Source organism: Crocodylus siamensis, chromosome 4, assembly GCF_052110815.1.
Source record: "Crocodylus siamensis isolate JL-2025a chromosome 4, ASM5211081v1, whole genome shotgun sequence".
NCBI classification, from domain to species: Eukaryota; Metazoa; Chordata; order Crocodylia; family Crocodylidae; genus Crocodylus; species Crocodylus siamensis.
The window spans coordinates 173,843,523-173,870,310 of NC_143398.1; the positions used below are offsets into that span (position 1 = coordinate 173,843,523).

At 42.1% G+C, this 26,788-nt stretch overlaps 1 protein-coding gene across 1 annotated transcript in view; it reads right to left on the reverse strand.

Annotated features, from left to right (window-relative positions):
- ABCA12 (ATP binding cassette subfamily A member 12) overlaps nucleotides 1-26,788 on the reverse strand; it is a 131,431-nt gene that overhangs the window by 6,400 nt on the left and 98,243 nt on the right. The window contains 12 exon segments of the mRNA XM_090044936.1: nucleotides 2,906-3,040; nucleotides 4,212-4,356; nucleotides 5,754-5,863; nucleotides 7,495-7,705; nucleotides 8,424-8,692; nucleotides 10,353-10,512; nucleotides 11,368-11,483; nucleotides 12,968-13,145; nucleotides 13,645-13,699; nucleotides 21,864-21,969; nucleotides 23,671-23,758; nucleotides 24,775-24,902. Coding sequence (XP_089901062.1) covers nucleotides 2,906-3,040; nucleotides 4,212-4,356; nucleotides 5,754-5,863; nucleotides 7,495-7,705; nucleotides 8,424-8,692; nucleotides 10,353-10,512; nucleotides 11,368-11,483; nucleotides 12,968-13,145; nucleotides 13,645-13,699; nucleotides 21,864-21,969; nucleotides 23,671-23,758; nucleotides 24,775-24,902 — 1,701 coding nt within the window.

Below are 26,788 nucleotides of genomic sequence, written 5' to 3' on the forward strand. Positions count from 1 at the left end.
TAGATCTAAGTGTGAACTATACAGAAATTCAAGAAAGTTAGATTGGTCTAAAATGGCCAATGTGATCTAATTTAACCTCACCTTGGAGGTAGTCTAACTTAGATCAAGTCCACTGAGACCAATCTAACTGAACTTCTGAACAGTTCCCAGTGCAGCCCCAGGGCTGGGAAAACCCAGCCACTGACTCCAGCCTTGGGGGATGCACTTTTCCTACCCACCCCACCTGGCATTGGGTTATTTTTAGCTCCCCGGTGCTTACCCCAACCCCAGATGGACAACCGCCCCACTGCAGACCAACCAGCCATTACCTCCCCCCACCCAGTTCTGCCAAATCCCCTATCCTGCCAGCTGCTCACAGTGCTGGTTTTACAGGCATTCACTGGGGCAAGGAGCTGAGGAAATAAACTGGGGTAGGGAGAGGGGTAGGTGGGATGAGGGCGGGGTTGGTTTGTTAGGGGGTAGAGGGGGTGGGGGACAAAAAATAACCCCTGGTCCTCAGGTGTGGGGAGAGAGTACAAGATCCTCACAGAACCCAATAGCTCCCTGATCCTTCCTGGACCCTACCAGCTACCCCAAGACCCTGCCTCCCCTGCCTATTCATCTATAGATCCCGCTTGCCCTCTCCAATCCCCCTGACCATTCCCACGGACTCTTCCCCCACAATTCCCCCTGCAGGCCCCAGTAGCCCCCTAACCCCCCTGTGAACCCTACTAATTCCCTCATTCTCCCATGTGGACCCTCTTTGTCCCCCTGACCTCTGCAAACTTCACTTTCCCTCACCAATGCCTCCCCCAGAGTCAGCTTGCTCCTGAATCCCCCCAAGCCCTCCCTGCTAGCCACCCCTCTCCATCCCAACTTAATTTAGATCAGCTGGCCATTTTTAACTCGATCTAACCTTCCCCTAACCTCCCTGACTGTCTGTACATACCCACAAAGTTTAAAATATGACAAATGGCAGTTTGCACACTTTGCCTTGTACCTCATTTTTGCTGCTCCACTGAACTAGTTTCTTCTGGGACATGCACTGTCATGAGGTTAATGATCTCTGCATAAGGATCAGTAAAGCTGATATTGGAATACTACACATAATTTGGTGCTCACATTTTAAAAAGGATGGTGAAAAACCAGAGGAAGTGCAGAGAAGAAACCAAGAACAAGGAATCCTTATCCTGTTACTGGGAAGAAAATGGGCTCCTTTAAGGAAAGGGGTTTTTTTTAATTGGAAAAAGGCAGCCGGCAAGGCTGGAATTAATAAACATCCCTGTCGGCAGGACAGTTGACAGGGCACATGATTGGAAGGGGGCATGGCTATGGGCATATAAGTCCTGACCAGATCCACAGCTAGGCAGTCTGGCCCTGCAAGCTGCAAGGGAAGGAGCTCCTGGAAGGACTTTTCATGACAATGCCTGGTTGACTGCTGAGCTATCTAGGAGCTACCAGTAAGGCTCTGAGGGCTTGACATGGGGGTGATATAGCCTGGAATAGACTAGAGGGAGACTTGTACATACAGCTAGTGAGCTGGGATTTATGTTCAGGACCCATTATGGGGATAGTTTGAGTTATAGCCAGGGAGCTTACATGTTGTTGTACTGCTTACACTGCACTGGCAGCTTGGGTTTGGGACTAAAATGGTGATTTGGAGGTCCCATTAGTGACCTAGGTGCAGCTGATTGCCTTGAGCCCTGCTTGGGGAAGGCTCAAAATCTGATGGCCACCTATAATTTTATCGGGGTGACCACCAGGATCTGGGGGAACATTTGTTCACCAGAGCGCCCCAAGGGATGACGAGGTCGAACGGTCACAAACTCCTGCAAGACCGTTTCAGGCTGGATATAAGGAAGAATTTCTTTACTGTCCGAGCCCCCAAGGTCTGGAACAGTCTGCCAGTGGAGGTGGTTCAAGCACCTACATTGAACACCTTCAAGAGTAAATTGGATGCTTATCTTGCTGGGATCCTATGACCCCAGCTGACTTCCTGCCCTTTGGGCAGGGGGCTGGAGTTGATGATCTCCCGAGGTCCCATCCAGCCCTGATGTCTATGAAATCTATGAAAATGCAACAAGAGACCTGGGATCAAGGGCAAAGCCAGAGCAGGGCAGTGTTTCGGACAAGAGAGGCCAGAGCAGGGCAGAGTGTGGGGATGGAAGGTCTGAAACCGGAAAAGGGCTGGGACTGAGGCCAGAGGACCCAGCACCCAAGCAGGGTGGAAAAAGGAAGCTGGGAAACCTGGAGCTCAGTTAGCTCAGTGAACTAGAGCTAGAGGGTTCAGCAAAAGGAAAAAGAAGGAAGCTAAGAAGGTTGAAGTCCAACATAGGAACAACAACAGGCTCACTTGAAGATCCTTAGGCAGGCTCCCTCCCAATTAAATTTAACAACAAAGGTATGGTGGGCAAAACCAGGAGGTGAGGGGGCACCTGAAGAGCTAGAGCTGGGGCAGGAATTGCATGGCCACCAGGGAATGTTGTGGCTGCCCCTGGAGCATGAACCTGCTACAGATAGGAAATTGCATAGTTCAAAAAGATGATTGAGAAGTGACTTGATTACAGTGATAAATAGACACTGGGATAGAACAAATTGGGTTTTAGAGGGATCTTAATCTATCAGAGAATGTTACAACAAGAACAAATGGATGACAGTTAAAACCAGATACATTCAAATGAAACATGAGACACACATTTTCCACAGTGAGGGTGACTACCCATCACTGAGACTAACAGGGGAAGCAGTGGATCCTTTTTCTCTCGATCTTCAAATCTTTACTGGTTATTTAGTCAACCACGTAAGTTACTGGTGTCACTACAGGGGTACTGGGAGAAATTCTTTAGTCTCTAATGCAGAAGAACAGACTAGGTGATTCCTTCTGGTCCATGAATATTTTCCCCTAACAAGCTATCATATTTCTTACCAGCAACAGGATTAAGGGATTTCCAATAAGGGCCAGAGCTGTTGATAATTTTCTGTTGGTTCCATAGCTGCATAAACAACTGACTTTGTCTTTGTAGGGCATCAGATTAAGCCTATGAAGAAGCTGAAGTGCAACCTGTGGGAAGAAATAATAATAATAAAAAAAAATAACCCCAAACCTGTGGTTTACTTTCAGAATAAGATCAGCCATAGGACAGCCAGAAGCATTTGCCTATATTTCAGGATCCAGTCTTCAGCTGGAATAAACTATCATAATGCCACTGACTTCTACAAAGCTGCGCTGATTTGCATCAGCTGAGGATAAAGTTCTTCATCTCCAATTATGATACCATAATTACATTTCTTCTTAAATAGCTGTTTGCTGCAAGGAAGGTTCTTGCTGGAAAAAAAAAAAAAAAAAAGACTGAAGCAGGGACACAGCCTTCAAATAGCTGTAAAAGTCCCTGTTTAAATATATAGCAATTTAGGTTGCTTGCAGACCTGGGGGGAAAAATAGCACTTTATCAAAAAAGGAAGCATGTTAAGTTCAACCTGGCTCCACAGCATCTGTATAGATAGGGCACTTCAGCAGGGATTTTTGGTGCTTTTATCTAAAACCAATTCATTCAAAAGGCCAAAAAGCCCCACTGAGGCACCCAATTAATACAGGTATTGGGTGAGCCGGGTCAAGCTAAGGTAATGCCTGTTCTGGGTATGTGCTCCTCTTGGTGTGGGGATGCGCTGAGCTTAAAGTAAAGCACTTTTTTTGTTTTGTTTTGTTTCACATCTGCAAGCAGCATTCGTGATTGCACAGAGATATCTTGAGATAAATACTTGGGATTTAGGGCACACCTATTAAAAAATACTTTATGAATCCCTATTTTACCTCTTCAGCTAGGGCTTGAACCTGCAGATATTTATTACTAAAGAGAGTTCATGGATTCCAGCATCTAAAGAAGTGAATGACAATTTTCCTAATGATGGGAGTCTAATTTTAAGAGCAAAACTTAAGGCAGTAAGCATCATGCATTAAGCACTTATAGTATCAGACTCTTAATGCAGCAGTTTTCAACCTGTCATATATGATGACCCAATGTCTCACAAGAGACGAGTTTCATGACTTCCCAACTTATAAGGAAGCCCCAGGTTGGACAGTAATTCCTTAATGTTACTGGCAATCTCATTGTTTATTACAGACACTGCGCTTTATCCAAGATCACTAAAGCCAAAGGAAAGACAGCTGCTGACTTGAATGAGCTTTGAATTAAGCCCTAGTGGAACACTGTCAGTTTAATGGGTTTACTCACTCCTTTAATATGTTTCTCTGGGATGCCATGCAGCCTGGCATAGTAGTACATGTGCTCTTCCACTGTTAGCAAGTCATCCAAGGCATCTTCTTGAGGACAATATCCAAACAATGACCAGTGTGTTTCATCAATATCACTTAGGGATCTAGATTGGAAAGTCAAAAGTCATTCTAAACCCTCACAAATCTTCTACAGACCCAATTAATCATGAAGGAAGGGGAAAATGTATTCTCTTGTGGTGGGGGAATGCTCTGAGTTTATAGATTGTAGAGCTCTGATGTTCTTAGTTTCCAGTTAGGGCTCAAATATTCACAATAAGTGGCGTGCTATTCTACATATACATCTAGTGATTGAGGTGGACCAGCTTCCACAGGCTTTATTTCAAAAGTTCTTTAGTCCATGATTAGTTTTGCTAACTTCAAAGGGACTAAAGGGAGTATGACAGTAGTCAGTACGAGTACGGCCCCTGACAGACCTTCACTTTAAGACACAATGGGATCTCATCCTTGATCACAACCATTGTGTGTCCTGTCATGCCACATGTGCACGGCAGAATATATGATGTTGGGATTGGGTATTAGATCCTGATCCCACTTTACTTGCTCGTGCAGGGGGAGCCCCACCCAGCAAGATGAAGCCAATCAACTCATTGTCAATTTGGGCCAGGAAAAAAACAAGTAGCTGTGTAAAACTGTGTGCACCATGCAACTGCGAGGTATACATGGTTTTGACAAGTCCCAGAGCATGGGGAGCTTGGCATTGGGCTGTGGCAGCCTGATGCTGAGTTCCCCATGTACAGAGAGTTACAAAACTCTATGTGCCCCCCAGCTGGACTACACAAGGGGTTTATACAGATCTTGGTGTATGGGTAGCCTGGAATCAAGCTGCTGCAGCCTGATGCCTGGATCCCTGTGTATGAGCCATAAAACCATGTGGGTCTCTCACCTGGGCAGCATACAGGGTTTATACAGTTTCCCATACACCGGGACCTGTTAAAACGCTGTGTGCCACCCAGCTGGGCAGCATGTGGGGTTTTGACAGGTCCTGACCACACATTTAATTTAAGGCAAGATACAAATGAACTATAAAGTTATTGCACAGTTAATGGAATGTGCTTCATTTGCTGCATTATCATGCCTTAAACTGAGTTGCACACATGGCTGGGTTACTATTTAAGGTGCAATAAACCTGTTAATTGTGTCTTGCATGTAATGTGTATCAGGGGCTTACAAGTGGCAGAAGCAGACTCTTTGCTGCTGAAACCCTGATTCTGATCTCACTTACACTGGTGTTAAATCAGGACAAACACTACTGACAGAACAAATATTTGCATCAGTCAAGTAAAATGCAAGCCTGGAGGAAGTTAGTTATGTTTTCAAATAGCTGAATTACCCACTTTCTTTGCATGCAGTCTCTTTTGCCTGTTTAAATCTTTTAAATTTGTTTTATTGATTTCTATGACCAAGGGGCCAATGACAAATTATAATTGTTTTCTGAACTGACTTACTCATGCTTCATTTTCAGAAATCTAATGCTCCATACCCAGTTTGATCCTGGATCAGCAATCTTCCTCTAGAAGGCCCAATGTCTCCTGTCAGCATCTTAAAGATCGTTGTCTTGCCAGCACCATTGACACCAAGCAGGCCAAAGCACTTATTTGCAAGAAAGAAGAGAAGAAATTTAGCCACATTATATTTACAGTGTACATATATTGCCTTGAGATGGATGCTTAGTTCAACTTGTCTCTTCTCTTTCCCTGGCCCTTGAACAAGATGAATTATGGAAAAGACACAGGTAGTCAAAGCACATATGAGTATTATAATGTCAGCTGTTTATTGTGCAGTATATCACAGCTTGTATTAGGCTCCTTTTTAATACGGTAGTGAATAAATTATATGTTTCTAGAACAGTCATTCCTTTTATTGCAACATACATTTTCATATATACACCAAGTATTGGGCCTAATCCTCTGACTCATGTAAATTATCCTATTCAGCTCATTAGAGCTACTTGTGAGAGTAAGGAAAGCAAGGCGTATCTTGTAATCTGGAAAATCCTGTTTCACATATAATGCAAGACAGTACTTTCTTCACCTCATATCATAAACAGAGTATATTCATAGAATTAAAAATTCATTTATTATATTTAAGTTACAATAGTGCATGTTTTGGTTGTAAGATTTGAGATGGGTATTTGTGTGTTGCATGAAGTGCGGGTCTGGGACAGCAAGGAATGCTAGGTGTTTCTTCTCCCAGGGTGGGTTTGGGGTAGTGGGGATTGCCAGGTGTTTCCCTGCCCATCCATGAGGCTAGCTGAGCAGAGAAGCACTTTTTCCCCCTACACCAGACCCACAGCATGGGTATGTGGCAGCAGGGAAGCAGGGCTTCCCTGCCCAGCCAGCCCCTGCAGTGGTAGACATCTGCCACAATGAAGCAGCAGAGTAAATAATTATTTTTTATTGCACCACTGATTTTCCTGTCATGTGGCACAACAAAGGGTATCAACATCTATTTGTTCTGCATTTGTGTTGCCATAAAAAATTTAAGCTGGTGCAAACGACAAATTGGATGATGTCTGTTTGCACCCACAGATGTCGCTGCCCGTTGTCACACCATATCAAATGAAAATCAGGGTGGAAGCAGACATTGTCCGAAGTCTTGTTTATGCTGCCTGAAAAATTTAAGGCAGTACAAATGCTGACCAAATAGACATCTGTACTCTTTGTTGCGCCACACAATAGGTAAATCAGTGGCGCAACAGAAGGTAGTAATAGATTCTGTTGCTTCATTGTGGCAGGTGTCATTTTTCCTTTTAAAATGCTGGAAACTCAGGACTTGAATGCAGTATTAGGGTATCCTCTTCATCTCTTTCCAGGACTGACATAGAGTGGGTGGACAGGGTGCTGTGAATAAGCCCTCTGCCTGCTATGCAGACATGCCCTTTGAAAGACAGATCGTCTCTCACTGTGTGTTTAAACACAATGGAGTCCTGACCTCAACTGAGGCCACTGGATACTAGTGTTATAGAAAGAAGAAATGATACTCAACAAAAAGCTATAATTCTCAACAAAAAAAGCTGAGGAAAGAAAAGAAGGGTGCTAGTTACTGTGCAGTAGGCAATAATCTGAGTCCCTCACCTAGCCATGTCAGCAGGATTTGCTGAGTCTTAAGCAGGGGCTGTGAAGAGAATAAATTAATAGCTCTGTGGATATTTTCAGTCTCTTGCACTGCTCCATTTTCTTTTCTGTGGGAGAAGCTGATGCTACTTGAGCCTGTTTGCTTACCTCTCCTGCCGGGATTCCAACGCTGACATTTTTGACCGCCACAATCCTTTTGTGAGGAAGATGGTATATCCTGGTGAGATTCTGGAGCTGCACTGTGTCGAAGTCTGCTTTGCCAGACTCAACCCGTCCTCTTTCACCCCGGACATCCTCATCTTCATCAGCTGTCTCCAGCAGAAGTGGCGGCTTGCCATGTACTCTGTCAAACAGGAGTCTAAGGGAATGGGAGACAAGTGAATTCACCTGCTCAGACAACACATTATTAGCATCTATTTATGCAGGGCATGCAGCGTCTTTTCAGTGAAGTTTTATATCCCATTATATCCTTCAGTACTATTAACTTTAAAACTCTCCACTATTTGGTAATCCGTATAGGAAGCTTAAAAATAAGTGTTTTCTCTTTGCCAAGCTTTGCTTTTCTGTGCAGCACTTCTGTGTAGCAGCTTTACAATAGGTTTGGCAACAATGTTTAACAATTACAATTTGGACAACAGCACATGCCCGAAGATAACCCAAGTCAGCTTGGATTCATCAACATCCAATAGATCTGGATGTCCATCCAGGAGACCTGAAATAACATCCTTTGAGTCTCCTTTCTAACATTGAATGAGGATATTTGGCTAGGCTTGTTCTTTGAACCCACAAGCATAAGCAAGGATTGGAATAATCTATTTCATTTCCTTCTCTTTTGAGGGAATTGTCCTGCACATGGGTAGTATTCCTAAGGGTTGTGAAAGGGATGTGCACCACAAATTAAGGGTCACCAATATGTTACACATCTATGTCATTGGACATAGTCTACTCTGTGTTTGCAAAGCGCAATGAACATTTACGGGGGTACTTAAAATAACTGAGGATGATGACAGATCCTAAGACAATCACCAACTCCTGTTTCAATCTATATTCATTGTAGGGACCCAGATATTACTTACTCTAATACATTGTACCAGAGTTTCTGAATTGTTCCATCATTGATCCAGAGCCGAATTGCAAAGAAAATAGTGCCCTGGATAAGCATGCCAAGCAGTTTAGAACTTGTCATATCCAGCTCAAAGGTTCTGTCAGGGAGATCCACTCCATAGGTTTTTAAGAAGCCAAGCAGTGCATGCATCTGGGACATTTCAATCAGACCATATCCAAAGCAGAATTGTGGAAATATCAGGAAAATGTGCCTCAAGGTCTCAGAAAGATCATACAAGGCCTGAAAGAAGAGAAATACTAATGAGCACTTTGGTTTTATTCAGTGTAATACTTTAAAAAGATTGTAGAGCACACATAAATCAACAGTAAAGAGGTCCAGAAATGGTTTGTTTCACTGCTGCAAAGCTGAGAAATGGTAAAAAGTTGTTCAGAGTTAGATATTATTACCCCTCCCCAGCTGCTTTCAAAATCTAATCCTTTGCAATGAACACCCACTAATTATATTTCCTAGTCCTTGGTGCTTATACTACGGTGGGCTTGTATTGCTCACGTAGCATGCAACAGTCACAAAAATAACCTGAGGCTATGGCTTGGGACAGTCTTTCTGTAAGGAACCCCCATGGCAGTGCAACACTGGCACAAGGTGGGTAAGTTTGTATGCTGGAGTTCTTCACGATGGGGGGAATCTTCCTAGCAGCAGATAACCAGTGTGGAACCCATGCTATGAGAGCCAGACATGTGGCTTCATCCCTCTGTTCACTGAGGATGCAGGGAGCCTTCAGGAACCCCAAAGGACCCAAGGGATACTCAAACCCTGCTTATCCCTATAACACATCAATTCCATTTTGGCAAATACCGCCACAGCCATGGAAGAGGAAACAGTATAGGTAACTGCTTGAGTGTTTTTCCAGCTAACTCATAACAAACAAAAAAGCTCAGTTTAGCAGCAAAGAACTATTGCACATTGTCATTATTTTACACTAGCAACAAAGCCTGCTGAAGTGACATGTGGGTATGCAATAAATTAGCATGGAGTGAAAGTAGTTCCATAGTGACCTGATCACACAACAATAAGTGCCATATAACCAAGGGTTTGGTAAACAGGCACTCTGACATTTGGGGCTATTCCATTTATTTTTCACTAAAGTTTTGATCTTTATCAACTCCCCACCCTGAAGAACAAAAGCAAAAAGAAACCCAAAGAAAAGATGATTCCTAAAGGCCTTCTGGAAGCAGTTCTATTCCAGAGCAGTGCTTAACTTAAGGAAATATCGGCATCTCCCCATCACTTTTCCTTTATATGAAAATAAGGTCATTGTATAAAGTACTCGTGTCCCATTTGGATGACAGTTAATTAGTGTTCTGGTTAATGCAGCGTGGTTTAAAACTTGAAGCACTGAAGTCTAGTAGGTCGTCTCAGTGATTTGTATTGGGGAAACTTAAGATAGCTATACAGTGCCTCAGCTCCCCATCCAACCATGAAATACATGAATTAGTTCTCTGCCTTAGTTCCCCATACACAGCTGATTTCTACTTGCCCTTCTCCCACATGTCCTTTCTTCCCTGTCTCTCTTTCTACTTTTTGTTCCTAACCCCAGAGAGAGGATTACATGAAAAAGTAAAGATCCAACTTGCCCCATGTCCAGATCGTCTTAGTAGTGGTCCACCCAAAAGCATAGTTGCTGGCCCCAGCCTCTCCTACCCCACCCAGGGCAATGTGCCATGTGCCCGAGTGCACGTGGTGTGGGCATTCCCTGGGGACAAGAAGCAGTCGCACACGTTGTGCTGCTGCCGTTTGTCTCCACAGAAACACATGTTCCCGCTGATGGGGACATGCCCATATTGATTTCATTAACTTTTGGTTCAGGCTTTAAGGCACTTTTACTGGGCAACCAATCAGTTTTCTAAGAGTTAATGAGAGCATAAAGTGGGACTATTACCTGATCAGAACCATTTTCTTGGGAAAGCAGAAACACAATTGAATGTGTAATGATGGTATTGCTGCCGAAGAATAAGTTGATACAAACATAAACGATGAAAGCCATTCCTACATCTTTGAAGAGCCCAGCCAGCAAGTACATCCATGAAAATGTTGCATACCTAGACATTGCCAATGACACACAGAATATTAAAGGACTTCAAGGTATTTGGTGAAACTGATAACAAGCGCACACTGGAGCATTTGACTTGGGAACTATACACAGTTTGCTAAAATTGCTTGGGACATGATTTGATTTCTGTGTCTTAGAAGTTTGAGAAAGAAAAAAAATGAAGCATTTCTGATGGAATTTAGGGAAACTTTTGATGACAGGTACTCATGGAAGTGAAACTCTGCAACAGAATTAGCTGTGGACCAGGTCTCAAAGACTTTAATTTGAAGTGGGTGAGTACTACAAAGGAAAAAAAAACAAGAAAAGTTCATCCCCCTCTGCTGCTGTTACACCACTACATTTATCTGCTAAATCCTAACTCTGATAAAAAAAATGTTATGTGAGAACAAGACTGGAAATCAGAAACTGAATTAGATACAGCTGTTTGAAGAAAAAAAATTTGTCCTTAGCAGCAGCAGTAGTACTATCATCAACAACATCGAATTTAAACAGTTCAACCATATTGATTAAAAAAGTAAGATACACTTTTTGCAAAAAGATGTCACTATATTCTGAAATCTAAATAACTCCAGTCAGCAGTAGTTATAGTTCCAGCTGTCTCTGACCTTGAAAATTTGATTTAACATATCTGCTTCAGCTTGTCCCTGTAAAAATTTAGGATAAGCATGCAAGCCTCAATTTACCACTGTTTTAAAGACTAAATAGTCAGGCTGTCCTCTGGGACTTACTGAAGACAAAATGAAAACTCTTACCGCTCTGCTTTGGATTCCAAATCATAGGAGGCTGCAATAAGCAATTTCTCATTTTGCAAAGTCATGTTCAAATAACTGTGTTACACGCTTACCCGAACATCCATAGAAGGAGAAATACAGCCAACAAATTATTATTGTTGCAGAAGGCAGGTATCTGGATAACTGAAATAACTCCTGTTGAAAGTGCAGCAGGAACTGTAAAAAGAGCCTGTGAAGTGATATTAAAAGAGGGTATTATTGTCATAATTATAATATAAATACAACAATAATAATAATTAGAATACATTTATAGGGCTGCAAGGAGGAACCAACACAAGCCCTGAAATGGAGAAACATGAAAACATGCATGAGTTTTCAAAGAGGCGTAGGCAGGTAGGACTGCCACCTACTTATGAAGTTCAATGAGATTTGTAAATTAGTTCCCTTAACCCTTTGTGAACATGCCTTGAACATGATGGAGTGTGAGCAAAAAATGCCGTAAAAAATGTGATTGAAAAATGCTTGTTGCCTTTTCTGTTAGAATTGTGATCATGCCATTTCACTTGGCCCTGTAAAGGCTCATGATTTACCATATAGTCCACTGAGCTGAGCCCCACCAGAGTCAACAGCATTTCAAACCATGGTGACCCTATACCTCAGCCCTGTTCACTATGTCCGTGTACTCCATATGCCTCCCCCGCCACCCCAGTTAAGGTGGTACCCATGTGGTAATTAGCCACCCACTCACTACTAGAACAAGATGTTCTTGATCCTCCAAAAAATTATATGCAGATGAGGCACAGGGCAACCTGGTCTGGCTCCACCTCATGGAGGGTGAAACCATATTAATCATATGCACCAGGATGAGATGGGGTGACCGAGGAGTTCTGGTCAAATAGTATGGGGCCTCATTTGGTGATGTTTGCCACACATTTAAGGCTGATGAAGAAATAGAAATTATTGGAAATGGGAAAGAAAGGCACAGCTTTTGACTTCTTAATGGGAATTAAGACGTCAAAATGTATTCAATGTAGTGGCTCACCAGGACTTGAAAAGAAGTCTGTACTTGGAGTGGGGGGGTGGGGGGCTGTGCTTAATGGGTGCTATGATATATCTTATTCAGATGGGCTTCACTAACATGTCCTTGTGGTAGATTCCCATAGGTATGTTTGCCCAATATGGACCACATCTTCAAAATATATGAGGAAAAAAACCTTAACAGGAAACAGGGATCAAATTCTTCTGACACAAAAACAACTAGGAAGTAGGAGAGATCTCTGTACTGGGTGAAAATTTTCTCTTTCGTGGCATTCCCTTGAACTGCTGAAGATATTCCTAACATTAGTAACCATTAGGATTTTCTCACGAATCTTTTGATGCTTCATGCACTTCGTTTAAACACTCCTGTTGCTGGATTCAGGTGAGAATCTCAGCTTGTTGCCTACAGATTAAAGATTAAACCAAGTTTTCACCTTTGTTATGTTGATCTCATATAAATGTGCTGAGTTGAGTGCACATACAAAAGATGGAAGAAATTCCATTGCCTAGCAATATCTAGTGTTGCAGTTCGTGTTTAATAGTCTGTAATTCCTTTGAGAACAATTACTACATAACTCTTGCAGTAATAATATTAATAAGTCTATGTAACAAGCATTAAATACAGAACAGGGGATTTTTCAGCACAGAATGCATATAAAAATATGAATTATTTACCAGATCATAAATGAAGTTAGTCACCCAATAGCTTGTCACACCAATGCCTGAAATATGCTGCAGTTGCTTAGCTTTGGTTTGATGCTCTTTTACCACATATAGCACAAAGCTGGCTGTTGTGATTGAGTAGCCAGTCAGAAGCAACATTGAAATGATGATATCAAGTAAGCTGCTGAGCCTGAGGAGGAAAGGGGAAGACAGACATACAGTAAGTAAAACAATGTGGTCCTCCTTATTTCACTGACATTATTCATACTTCACAGGAATAATGGCCTGATCCCCTGAATACTTCCAGATATAGTGTCTGCCCAGGCTAATAAGCTATTAAGCATTATGCCTAGTGGAAAAAATTTGTAGGACTGGACTCTTACACTGTGATACTGGACTCTTACTCTTTGGAAAGGCATAAAGGAAACATATTATTCTCACTGGTATAGCAATGCCCCAAGATTGCTGCTATGTCTAAAATGCCCCCAGATTTGTAAGGTACTTGGGAAGCAGTTCTGGGGGAAAGCATGAGCTCTGTAGCAAGGAGGACACCGCTTTTTATGAAAACAGTAATTTGATCTTCTGAAGTTACTTAATACTTCAGATATGTCATGATTTCCAGATAGATGCTTTGCTTTTGTAACTAAATGGCTCAGAGTGGTAGGTATCAGTCAAATGAATCTTCTTACATTACTTGTTCTGGATCCTGTCCTCCAGGATATGGATGACTTGATAGAATAATACCTATGAAGAGAAGAACAATAATTTAAAATGTGTGTGACCAACTTCTTCGTTGCTGTGTAGGCTGGCAGTTGTGCAGGATGTGGTGGTTGAAGGAGAAGGAGAGGAAGTCAGGGACATGGGGTCCTGCCTCTCACTCTGCCACTCATTTATGATGTGCTTCTGATTATAAGTGGCTGCTAACAGGTAAAGTGCCTCAGACAGGGCCAACATTCAGGACCCACATATAGTTCTGACTACAGACAGAGGGAACTGTTGATGCTCAGCAAAATTGAAAATCAGGTCCTGAGGCCTAGATTCAGCATGTGCTTAACTTGAAATGCGAATCATGCTACAGCATTCAATAAGGCTACATCTAAGCCTAAAGTGTTTATACTTGGGTGCCCCAAAACTGCAGCTTTTGGAATCAGAGACCACATCTGAAAATCCTGGCTCTAGCTTCTGTGTTCCTCAGCTTCCCCATCTGTAAAAGGATGTCCTTATCAACTCAACTTCCTTGGAAAGGCACCATTACCGGAAGGTAGGGAGTTATTTTGCTAGTTATTTTGTCCATGCTCAGTGGCCCACTACAGGTCTGAAATATTTAGCTTAAAGTTGCTAGAAAATTACAAAATCATTGCACCACTTAGTGGCATCTGAGAGTGCTTTCAAAAAGCCAAGAATTGGGCCCATAATCCTTTTTAGCTTCAAAACTTTGATAACCATTAGCTAAAGTGTCACTACACTCAAGTCAGAGGTGTACTGGACAAGAAGAAAGCATTATCATCATTTCCAAGGAAGACAGAAAGACTGAGGGTGTGAACAGACATCCACTGTACCCAATGTATGCATAAAGCAGCTCAGTTCAAGCTTTGTGAACGTAAACCAGAAATGGCATGTGCTGGGAACCATTCAGAGACACTTGTATAAGTAGTTTGACGTGGGGGAGGGGTGGGATTGGGGGGGGGGAAGTTGGTGGGTCTGGGTGAGATTGGCAGGATCACAGGGGCTGGCAGATCCACTGTGGGGGCTTGGTGGGTTTCTGAGAGGTAGTAGGGGGCTAAAAATAGCCTAGTTAAGGTTGAGGTGAGAATAGTGCAGCCCCAGGGTGGGGTGAGCAGCTGAGCTTTTCAAGCCCTTGGGCTGTGCTGGAAGTGTATACAGGTGTTTGTGAGAATGGGTTAACCCAAGCTCAATCTAAGTTAGTTTCCTACTCAGGAACACTAACTTAGATTGGGCACTCCATTTTTGGGTGATCTAAGCCCTCTGTATGTCCATATGATTCAGCATTTAGATAGATTAGTGTCAGCACTTTAACTTACATGCTACCAGTCAGAATGGCCCTTGCCCTATAATTACCAAGTACTATGCTGTGTCATGTTTCCATTATAAACTTTTGCCCATATGGATCATCTGCACCATATCTGACCAGCGTAGTCTTGGATAACCAATTGCACATTAATCTTTCACATTCTCTATTGGGAATCCAACCTTTCAGTAGAAACCAAAATAAGCTTCCTGTAATAATCTGCGCAGCTTTGAAGGCAATTGGCCTACTTCCTGATGAGGAAATTACTACTGAGATCAGCCACGCCAGACTAATCCATCAGATCTTGGAAGCTAAGTAATCCTGAGCATGGCTACTACCTGCATGGGAAATGATTGGGAATCTCAGGTGTTGTGGCTACATGCAAAGGAGTTGTGGTCAAAGAGCTGGTGAATACTAGACCATCCGAGCTGAATCAGTGCAAGATATTATTTGATGAATACTGGATTTTTGTTGCTACTGGATCGATGGATGGGAACACAAGGACAGAAGTTAATTCAAAGCTGTATCATGAAGCTAGAAAGAAGTGCAGACCCAACCTGTCTAAAATTTAGCCCCGCACAGATATTGGACTGAAGTTGGGTATCAGGCAGATGTTGGGTATTGATCCAATGCAAAATGCAGGTCTCTCTTAACCAGATCTATTAAAACAGGTGTGTGACGATCAAATGAGAGAGAGAAGTTCTCTGACCATTAAACAGAATACAGAGATTGTCCAAAAGTCTGGTCTCAATAATTTCATTATAAAGTATAGCATCCTGCTGTAAACATGTTACTATCACACCAAGAACTTTGCTTTGTTTACAAGCATATATTGATCCACTGCACTGAGGTAAAAAGTACAAGGCAAATCACAAATGTATTAAAACCCCCAATCTTACCAAAGCCAGTGTAATCCAGGAAGCTAAAGACCTAATCTCAAAATTCAAAGGAAATGGACACATTGACAAGTAAGATGTTAGGGTGTTAACTGGAAGTACATCAACTACACCACAGTAATGCATGGTAGCTTTGTTCTCCCATATATATCATGGGATAAGAGCATGCACATGGGCAGCTACCACATAACAGGAGATCCACTGTAAGTTCGCTCCCTAGTTTGCCTCATGGTAGCCTGTTTGTATGCCCAGTGCAGGCTAAGGAACTCTTGGTGCAAATCAAGGATGTCAAACATCTAGCCAAATACGGCCTGAAGAGCCAGACCATGTAGCTTTTAGACTTTTGCCAAGGCTCTGGTCACAGTGGTGAGGCTTCCCAAGGTAATAGCTAGAGCCCCAGTGTGCTCAGAATTGAACAGAATCCTTTCTACTGCAGTCAGAGCAGTTAGGCCCACTGGCAAGTGAGAAACAGGGAATGCAGCCCTCCAAATAATTTGAGTTTTTCATTTATATTGTGGGGGTCAAGGAGGCCCTATTTTATTGTAGACATGTATTCTCCATAATTCATCTGTGAGATTGGCAAATTGTTAATAGCCTGTTTGGAAAGCACGCTATCTAGAATTTCTTTGGAATATGTAGTGGAGGAAAGTATTTCTCATGAAAGTAGCCAGCAGGGGGAGACTTGTGGAAAAAATAGAAATGCTGGTGATGCAAATAAAAAGTTAATCAAACACTTTTTTTTATGTTACAGAGCACATTTGAAGTGTATTTCTTCAACCAAATCATGCTCAGATTTATGTTAGAGCTTGTCAATCATAAGGCATATGAAGGAGAAAAGTGTTCAAGAATTCTCTACTCTATGACCCCATAGCATGAAGACTTGCTTGTTATCTCAGCTAATGATTCAGAGTTTTAACAGTTTTGTTAAAAAACAAGGTGGTGGTTTATGCTGCACTTGAGATTGTCACAGTAATATCTCCAGAGATTTGATCCAGCCATAATAAGACTAAGGGCCTGATTCTACATTATCATGCACCTCAAATCATTGTTTGTAGCTGTATAAAGCAAGTACAAAACTGCTTCAAAATGCTTCCACCCTCAACAAACAGCATTGCACTGGTTTCAATCATCATAGAACATGCAAGACAAAGACAACCTGGTCCTTTATGAGGTATCTACAGCTTCATCACCCCTCAGGGTAGAATGTGTGGTCATGGTAAGCCACCTATGACAATCAGGCTCTGGTGGGACTTCAGGCTACAAACAGAAATCTCATCTGACCTGGGATTGTCCTGGGATCTGACTGGGACTAAAACTGGTGCTACACAGTCCCGTCCCAGTGTAGCCCTCTAAAGCTGTATTGCTGCTCCTTTCCTGGTAAGCAGCCACCAAGAGCACACAGCTTGACAGGCTTATCCCTGCCTGGAATGAGCCACAACAATCATACTGATGTACAACTAGATAACCTGGGAAAAACGATTAGGCTAGTTACAGGCATTCAAAAACCCTGAGGCAGAATCATTCTAAGTTAGTGATTTTCTGTAAGCAGTGTTTAGATTGATAGTGAACAGAACGTACATCTGTCCTCTTGCTGGAGAGGAAAGGAGGGGCGGCAAATCTTAAACCAGGGTCTACCATTTTTAAACCAGTCTCTGTGTGTCCAACTTGTTTTCTGCTACAGGTATAGATTAGTTTCTGATCATTTATACTGATTTATTTGTAAAGTCTGTAGCTGGCCATAGTATGCTTTATCCTACACATTTTAGAGGGACTAGAGGTAAGATAATGGATGTTTACATTTGTATAATCATGGGACTTTCTCCAGGGACAAATGTGACATCTGTTCGTACCTTTAGTCAACCCTTTTCATTCTTCCCATTTTTGTCCTATAGACTTTTGCAGTGTTATACAAGAAAAGGAGGAACTTCACCCAGTTTCAAAACCTAGTAATGTGCTATAGAAGCTAGAGCAAGCTTCCATAACTTTTGGACCCGACAGAGGTCAAACTAATATTTTCTAATAAAGGGGCCTAAAATTAGATGCTTAAATCCATATTTTGTTGCTTAAATAAGTGCCCCCATTCTCTGCAAATGGATACTGAGAACCCAGAGTTGCTGTTAAATTCTAAAGAAACTAATAACACTCAACACCTTTGAAAATTAGGCTACTTTCAGCTGGGTGCCAATAGATCAGCATAGGTGTCTGTATTTGGGGCTTGTCTCATGAGGAAATTGCTGAATAGTTATACCCAGGTGTTATCCCCTATGGACAGGGGAGGATGACCCTAGCCTTAGTTTTATATAACGATGTGCTATAGTCAGCACATATCACCAAAACAGATAAAACAGTGAGATTTTACTTGCAGCTCATTTTAAAGAACATAAAACAACTGTTACTAAAGAGCAATGATTCTTTTTTGGCAGGATGAAATACAAATCTCAGGCTGCTAATAAAGACATACAAACAATGAGAAAATGTTTCGTGCTGTAAAAAATAAAAAAAGACATAGTCTGGCTAATCTGTTAATACTTTACGATAAAGCCATTTTTCCTTTACTGCAGCTTAGGTTAGAAGTCAAAATTTCCATTTCAATACTTTTTTGTCAGGCTCGAAAAAAGGAAGTACAATATACATAAGTCGAATGCTATTATGATTTGCTTAGTGACAGGGTAAAAAGCACTTTTATGTGTTTTTTAAAATGTACGTAGTCCAAGTCAAACCTCAAAAGCATGACTGGCACCTCTTTCAAACTGCTGAAATGACAATGCACTTTTATCTGGCCATTTCAATGGTTCTTAAACTGTCATTTATTTGTCACAGCAACAAATAGCTTTAGCTTTTAAGAAGATACCACACAGAATTTGTTCCTCAATTATATTTCAAACTAGGCTTATGCTACCTCCTGAGTTTTCCTCATGAATTCATTTGATTTTTCCCACTCTTTATATGGGTTTATTAGTGGGATATGGGCATTATCAGTCTTGTCATTTATTAGTATTCATTTGTTTCACCCATGGCACCCACAACCCATATGGATATAGATGCAGTAAAAGCATAGATTCATATATGTTAGGGACCAGAAGGGATCTCATGAGACCATCGGGTCCAGCACCCCTGCAGTTGGGCGGGAAAGACTGCTGTGGTCAGATGACCCCAGCAAGGTGTGCATCAAGTTATTTTTTAACGATCTCCAGAATAGGTGATTGTACCACTTCTGGGGGAAGTCTATTCCAGACCCTAGGCACTTGAATAGCAAAGAAAGTTTCTCCTTATGTCCAATCTGAAGTGATCCTCAAGCAGTTTGTGTCCATTGTTTTTAATCTTCCCTGGGGTACCTTGGTGAACAAATGCTCCCCCAGGCCCTGATATACACCCCTTATATACTGATAGGCTGCCACTAAGCTTCCTCTAAGTCTTCTTTTCTTCTTCTTTTCTCCAGGCTGAACAGTCCCATGTCTTTCAGCATCTCCTCATATGACCCACTCTCCAGACCTCTAATCATGCATGTGGCCCTCCTTTGGACTCTCTCAAGCTTCTCCACATCCTTTCTGAAGAGCAGCACCCAGAACTGGACACAGTACTCCAGTGGTGGTCTCACCAAGGCCAAATAGACAGGGAGGATGACATCCTTAGGCTTGCTTGAGATGCATCAGTAGATGCATGCCAGTGTTTTATTCACTCTGCCAGCTATGGCTTCATGTTGGTGGCTCATGTTCATTCTGTGGTCTATCCTGACCCCCAGGTCCTTTTTCAGGGAAAAAATAAGTGGTCAAATATTTTCCAGTACAATGTGTTTAATTCCAGTCAGTGAAAGAGGACTAAGCTACCACAATTTAGCTTTCAGCAGAGTAAGAGTGCACATGGGCAGATTGTGGATTTTGAAAAGGGGAGTGCAGATGCTGAGGTGTAGCATCACATATAAACACAACACATATTTTTCTCCATTGAAAGAGAAATTGGACACTTTACTAATATGCTAGGGGCCTAGCACTATATTATTCAGCTGTAGACCAAAGCAAAAACAAATATAAATGTATTGAAATGTGCACTAGTTTGCTAGATTATACATTAAGTTTAAAAAACACAACAAACTAGGCAAAAAGTCGAATTCATCCAAAGATACTGTGTCATAAGTCCTGTAGTGATAACAAATTAAATGTACACCCCTTATTCTGATTCATAAAACAAAATGTACTCTTTTCCAGCATCTTGACAGTGTCTCCAATATTTCATAGTCAGTCATTTCTACACCTGAGTTCATATTACCACGCCCCAGTTAAGACTCCTAGCTGGAACTAAAAACAACCTGCAAGAATGTAATATAGATGAGAGACATTAAACGTGAGAGACATGACATGAGAGAAAATTTGCAGAAGGAAAAATAGTTTGAACAGTGGAACATCAGGACCATTAAAAGGAGAGGCACTAGAGTGCAGTAGAGAGAGATTAGCAGGAATCAGATAGATTACAATTAGCAATGAAGTCATTTGACTCCCTCAGTCAGTGCTGCCTGATTTGAAATGCCATTGCCCTTCCCAGGCAGCTGATTTTAAAGTTTGGGTGAAGCAGGAATCAAAGGGGCAGTGCAACTGCATCACTGAACCCCCTTAACCCAGACCTGCCCCTGAGTGCCCACATAACAGTTATCATGGACCCTTTTAACCTACAATAAATTGTTCTGATGTCCATACCCTCATGCTCCTCATAATATTATGATTGTAAGTCTTCCCTGCAGATCTGTTTGTCTGTATTTTACATGTAATAAAGATAAGTGAAAAACAGCATACTGTGGTACAAAAGATTAATTTGAGATGCTGCACAATGGCAAAACAATTCAGATGTAACTGCAAATAAGTGATAACCCCATTTGCTTTACCACATAACTACTGGATTCTAGATAGCTCACATGCTGCCAAAAATATACTGTTTTAGAGGTGTTTTAAATTTGGGGCTTTTTTTAATTCTTTCACATGCACACCTGTCAAATATTTCATTACCATAATCCAACTGTTGACAGCTCAGAGAAGAAAATCATTAAAACTAAGTAATTTAAAACACCACTGACAGTAAACTAAAGTAGCTTTTGTACAGAAAAATGTCATGTATTTAAAGCCCGCTATCTCCATACCACTGTGGAAGTCGAACACCAGGCCAAAGCTTTCACTTTTTGTGGGAGAAGGAAAGTGGCTTAAGGGATTACTTGGTCCTTGTCCACTGATCCTAGATATAGACTTTTGATATATGTAATATATAGACTTCAAAGGAAATGGAAATGAACCACTATTATCAGGAATCAAAACATGACCTCATTAAAGAAGTCAATGAAAATTTGCTACTGTCTTCAATGGACCAATATTCCCCCTATGGGCACATCCCCATGAGCGCGTATGCATGGTTTGTAGCCCCACAGACCCATCTGAGGCACTGCAAAGTTCATGTGCCACACATGCATGCATTCTCCACACTGCTAATTTGCAGTGTGTGTGTGTGGGGGGGGGAGGTTTGACACCAGGAGAGCCCAGTGTCAAAAAAAAAAACAGATGCCAGAAAAAAGCGAGGCGGTGCACGTGGAGGCAGCATGCACTGCCTGAAACTGGAGCCTGGCCAGCCAGAGCCATGCTCCAGTTGCCGACCAAGCTCCACGCACCTCGATCGCTGCTGCTAGAGCCGTGGGAAGTCCCCAAGACTCCAGGTAAGGCTGCTGGGGACACTCTCAGACTTCTCTACCCCACCTAGGGTAACTTGCTGTGCACCAAATATGTGCCACGACTAGCTGTCCCAGGGGAACATACATTCCTGCTCATGGGGATGCGCCTTATGAGGACAAATTACTTCTGGAGTTAATAGACACAGCACCAATTTATACCAGCAGCGAATCCAGCCTATCCACTGCATCATTTGCTTTACAAATAGAAACCTGGAGTTTCTCAGTGTGTAACAATGGGAGAAGTTATAAAGATCTCAAGGATTCCTGTGTACCTACCCTGTTTAGAAGATTCATTTTTCGGCACGTTGGCTCTAAGAATGAAGTTGTTTAGGCTGTTGAGATAAGCTGGAAGGCTGTGGTACCCCTCTGCAGTATACCACACCTACATTCAATTGGGAGATAAAAACAGCAAGTAGAAGATCATTACCAAGATCTGTGCTGATTTCTGTTTGGACAAATTAATGCTGCTGTAACTAATATTTAAAAACTGCAATTCTAAAAACATTTGGTAAAGGTATGATATCCAAAAGTAAGGACCAAAGCTTTAGTGCTGTCAGGTGCTGAGAACTTTGGTCTGGATCCAAGCAACACAGCTAGTGCCAGTGGCTGCTATGAGAAAGGAAAGCCATGAATTAATTTAGTACTGTGCACTATCAATTAAACAGTTCACCAAGGCCCCAGTTCTACAACGACTTTGGAAAAATCCACACATTACCTCAATGGCTTCAGGTTCAGTCCATAAAGAGGTCATTGCAACCTATATTCCAACCGTCAGGTCATTACCTGGAGGTGGAATTCCCTTTTACCCCTTGGAAAATCTAAACAAAAACCCAAACCAAAATAGGAAAACTGAGTTTTTACATTAAGGGCCAGAGAGTCCCAAGTACGCTAAGAGCTTTGTCATAGCTATTGATTTTCTATGGGAGGCTCTCAGATGCTACAGAGATGGACTTCAGCACAAAAGCCCAAGACAGAGATATATCTTAATTATCCTCAAACTATAAGCAAATTAAGGCTTCTGGTGATGAGGACTGAGTCAGAAACAACCCAACCTGTGTCTTATTACATAATTACCACATTTTTTGCACAGATTGTAAATGTATCTTTAGTCTAAATATGGAAGCGTGAGGTTCCATCTTTATTGCCCACTTTCAGAGCAAACCAACTCAGTTTGTAGGCCAAAGGGGTTATCTTTCCTTAACAGCTTACTCTATTCACAAGTGAGTCTGCTCACAAAAGCTGCCTAATGTGAGTGGGGGTACACAGTCCGGTTCTGCATTAAGCTAGAGGACCAAGACATTTGTTATTAGTAGCCATGGCTTATACAAAAGAATTAAAAGGGTTGCATTTTTCAGCATTATAGCACAACATGGGACAATCTGTCGAAGCCAGGAAATGCATTTTAATCTATATTAGATGGCCAGGAGAAAGATGAAGGGAGTTGGTCAATGTGCAACAGCTGCTTCTGTGACTAGGAAGTGAAAGACAGCTTGCCCTTGCAATAGAAGATAAGTCATTATGCCTCCCAGTACTTCTAGATGGCAGGGAAGAATGGCTAGTCCAGCACTGAAAAAAGTGGGCACATGGACGTTATTTAGAGGGCAAATGGATGTTATTCTGGATCCATTCCTTGTCTGATGGCAAAATGTGCCCCAGAACAAAGACAATGGGGTGTTTGAGAGGGCAGGAAGCCTGAATAGACCATGCTGGAGGTGAGCCATGACTGGAGTGAATATGCAGCAGATGAGAGCAAGGGCTTGAGGAGATGATGAGCTATGCATTCAGGTTTACCACCTCCTGGGGTGCAGCAGAATCACAGAGGCTAGGGGGAACCCAGATGTACAATGCCCATCCACTTTCTAGAGGAGGCCAAGCAATTTCTCTATCTTTTCTTCCACGTATTTATTTTGTCTTAATAAAGATACACCAAGTATTGGTAAATCCTCAAAAAATGTGCCGAAAACATGCAAGGTTGGTAACTTGGCTTCATCCTCTTTAAGTGATGATCATATCAGGCAACATGCCTTCTTTGCATTCGCATTATGGCAGCTTTGCATGACCCTACCGCCACAGTGCCAGTTACCTTAGTGAGTGTTCTGTTGGCCGGCACTGGGTTGATATCAAACTGGAGGTCACTAGTCAAAGGCAGCCCAAAACTCCAACCACCATACCTGAATGGAAAAGAGGGACACGCGATCATCAGAAACCTGCAAGGCTAGACCCTGGGCTAGTATAAAGTCAGATAAGCTACACTGGAGTCAATTAAGAGATGCCAATTTCCACCAGGGCTTCTAAACATTATTGTAATGCAAAGAATCACTAGCACTGGAGTGCCTCTGGCCTTACGTTAGTACAAATGACAAGAGCATTTAGCTCAGCATTTATGGAGTAGCCCAGTCAGCATTACTGAAGGAGCCTTTACTTTTAAAAGAAAGCCAAAAATGAAGCAGCTAAGTTGAAATCTCTAGATACCACTCTGGAAAACATTACAGTTGAAAGGAATTGCATTGTTTTTCTGACTCCTTTCACTGAACAATTCTATGTTTGTGTAAAATTTGCACAAGAGATGAAGAGTTCATCTTAAATCAGTAAGGAAATTAATTTTTTGCAGTCGATTTATCTGTACTTTCTATTTCTTTGCGCCAAAGCACTTTATGTACAGTCCTCGCTTGTAAAGGAGTACCTGCTAGTAAAGAAACTGGCTTAAAAGGTCCTGATTTAACAAAGCACTTTAGGCATGTGCTTAAGTAACATTAATAAGACACAAACCTATTCTGAAAGTGCAGTATGCACTTAAACACCTTGTTGAATCAGAGTTTAGGAGCACAATCTCTGTACAAGGCTTGTTTAACTGCGAAGGCTATCAAAATTTATTTTTTCCTCGTTTTATTTTGGTTTTGGATTGGTCAAAATTCTTCTGAAAAATGCAACTTATCATACCAGGTGGTTCAGTTCCAACATTGCATAGTGCCATACTGGAGGGCAGGATGCCTTAAAGTGCATCCAACAGGCTTTGCAATTAACCATGTAGCTCCAATACAGCTTTAAAATAAGCTTGTATCTACAGCAGGAGAGCATATGAAAGATGAATTTAAAATAGCTGGGTTATTAAAAGAGAATTAAACACCTAAGAAGCCAGTAACTAATGATGACCAGACCATGAGGGGCAAATGGATTTATGTTGTACCTTTTCTGCAGAAAATCTCTGGCAGTTTCCAAAAGGTATGTTTCCACATCATGCCCAGTAAGATTATAAACCATCCTGGATGAGAAGGTTCTTCGGTGAGGTGGGGAAAAGGCAAATCGTGGGCATGCCTGGAAAAGAAAAAAAGAAAAAAAACTATTAAAACTGTTTCTTTAACTAAAACACAAGCGTCATAAATCAAATGAACAGCATTTAAGACTCCCCATATTTACTCTGGTCCAAGATGAGGTTTATTCCCCAAAAGAGGTTGCGGGGAGGAGGGGAGCCTTTGTCTAAGATTTGAGCACCAACCTGGGGCAAGCAGCTGAAGTCAGAGCAGAGCTGCTGCCTGCCCCAGGCCAGAATGGCTCATTTAGTGGGGGACGGCTCATTTAGCCCCTACCTCCATGACTTTATGCTGCCCCCTGTAGCCCATCCCCTCCCACCCCCAATCCTTGCTCCTTCCTCCCAACTGCTCTTTTCTGCCATTGTCTTCCACAGGCACAGGCATCAGGTCAGGGATAGGGTCAGGCACAGTGGCAATGGGCTGGGAGGAGGAGGAGGAACAGGTACAGGCAAGGGGCAGGAGGATGAATTTAAGATGACCTACTAAAAAGTATACGTTTTCAATGTATAGAATCTAATTACTGGCAGGATCATCTTAAATTCAAAGTTGTCTTAGATTTGGGTCAATAAGGTATATTCCTGTCCAAGGATTGGTGCTTCAAAAGAATGGGGATCTGGGTTCAGAGCTCTGCAGCATTAGGGAATACATTCCAATGTGTTGTTTTTAATGCCTGTGGTCCCCATTCAGCAACGAACTTATGGAGATGCCCTAATTCAAGTCCTGGTTCAACTAAGCACCTGCTGAAGTCCTGCTAAGATCAAAATAACTTTGGCACATGTTTCAAGGTGAGCGATCACCTACATATGCTCAATTGATGCCTACTGTAGCTATAAGGGGCTAAATAAGAATGTAATTCACCCATATGCCTACAGGGTTTGACTCTTCATCTGAAATGACAGAAGTCCTAAGAAAAGCTCCCATTTCCTCACGTCCCTCCAGCAATCTATATCCCTACTGTCCCCTACTGGGTGCCCATATCTACCATTTCTCTCCTCTTCAGTTCAATAACAGGATCTGACAGGGTGGAATTGATCTCAACATACACTCACAAGCTTAGTATCAAGCAGGGAGGCTATGGAAGCAGCATCTTGCCTCTTCATGCTGCCTTGCTTTTTTCTGACCCAGACCCTGGCCAAGGCAATGCAACCCATAAAAAAAAAAAGAACTGCTGCAGCTTCACAGCAGCAATGTGCTGTGTTGTTACTGCTTTGCCAGGAATGCAGAAAAATCCTGAGAAGCCCTGGCCCAAACAGGAGAGCTGGAAGCCACACAATATGTTGTTTTACAAACGGTATCTATCACAGGGAGAGTCAAAGTTACACTGATTTCAGAGGATGCAGGATCAGGCCCCTGGACACTGCTTAAAGTTGACATGCCCTCCTCATCAAACAACACACCTGCTACTCCCCTCTGCTAGTACATTACAAAAGAGCATGCTTCCCCTACAACATATCTGATTATTTCTTTTCACCAGAGGACGTGAGACAGCTAAGAAACACCTGCTTTGTGCCAGCCAAATGGCAATCATTGCCAAGCATGCTACAGATCTATTTGAAACAGTAATCAATGATTTGAACTTAACAATATTCCTAACAAATTGCACAAAACAGGCAGATTTTCAGCTTTGGACCAGGTTTACTAATGGGATAAGCAGAAGTAACTCTTAACAACATTGGCTTTGTTATCAGACATCTTACACTGAGCTTGTAAGGGTCTGCCTTGGAGCAGGGTCTGCCTTCTCATGACATGCATCTACAGAGCACAATAAGGCCCTGATCTGAGCCTGTAAGTGCCAATGCAGTACAAAGTGATAACTATTTATTAAACATCATCATCATCTATTATACAAAGAGCGTAAAAGCAGATGGACCCAGACTTCTGCACTCACTT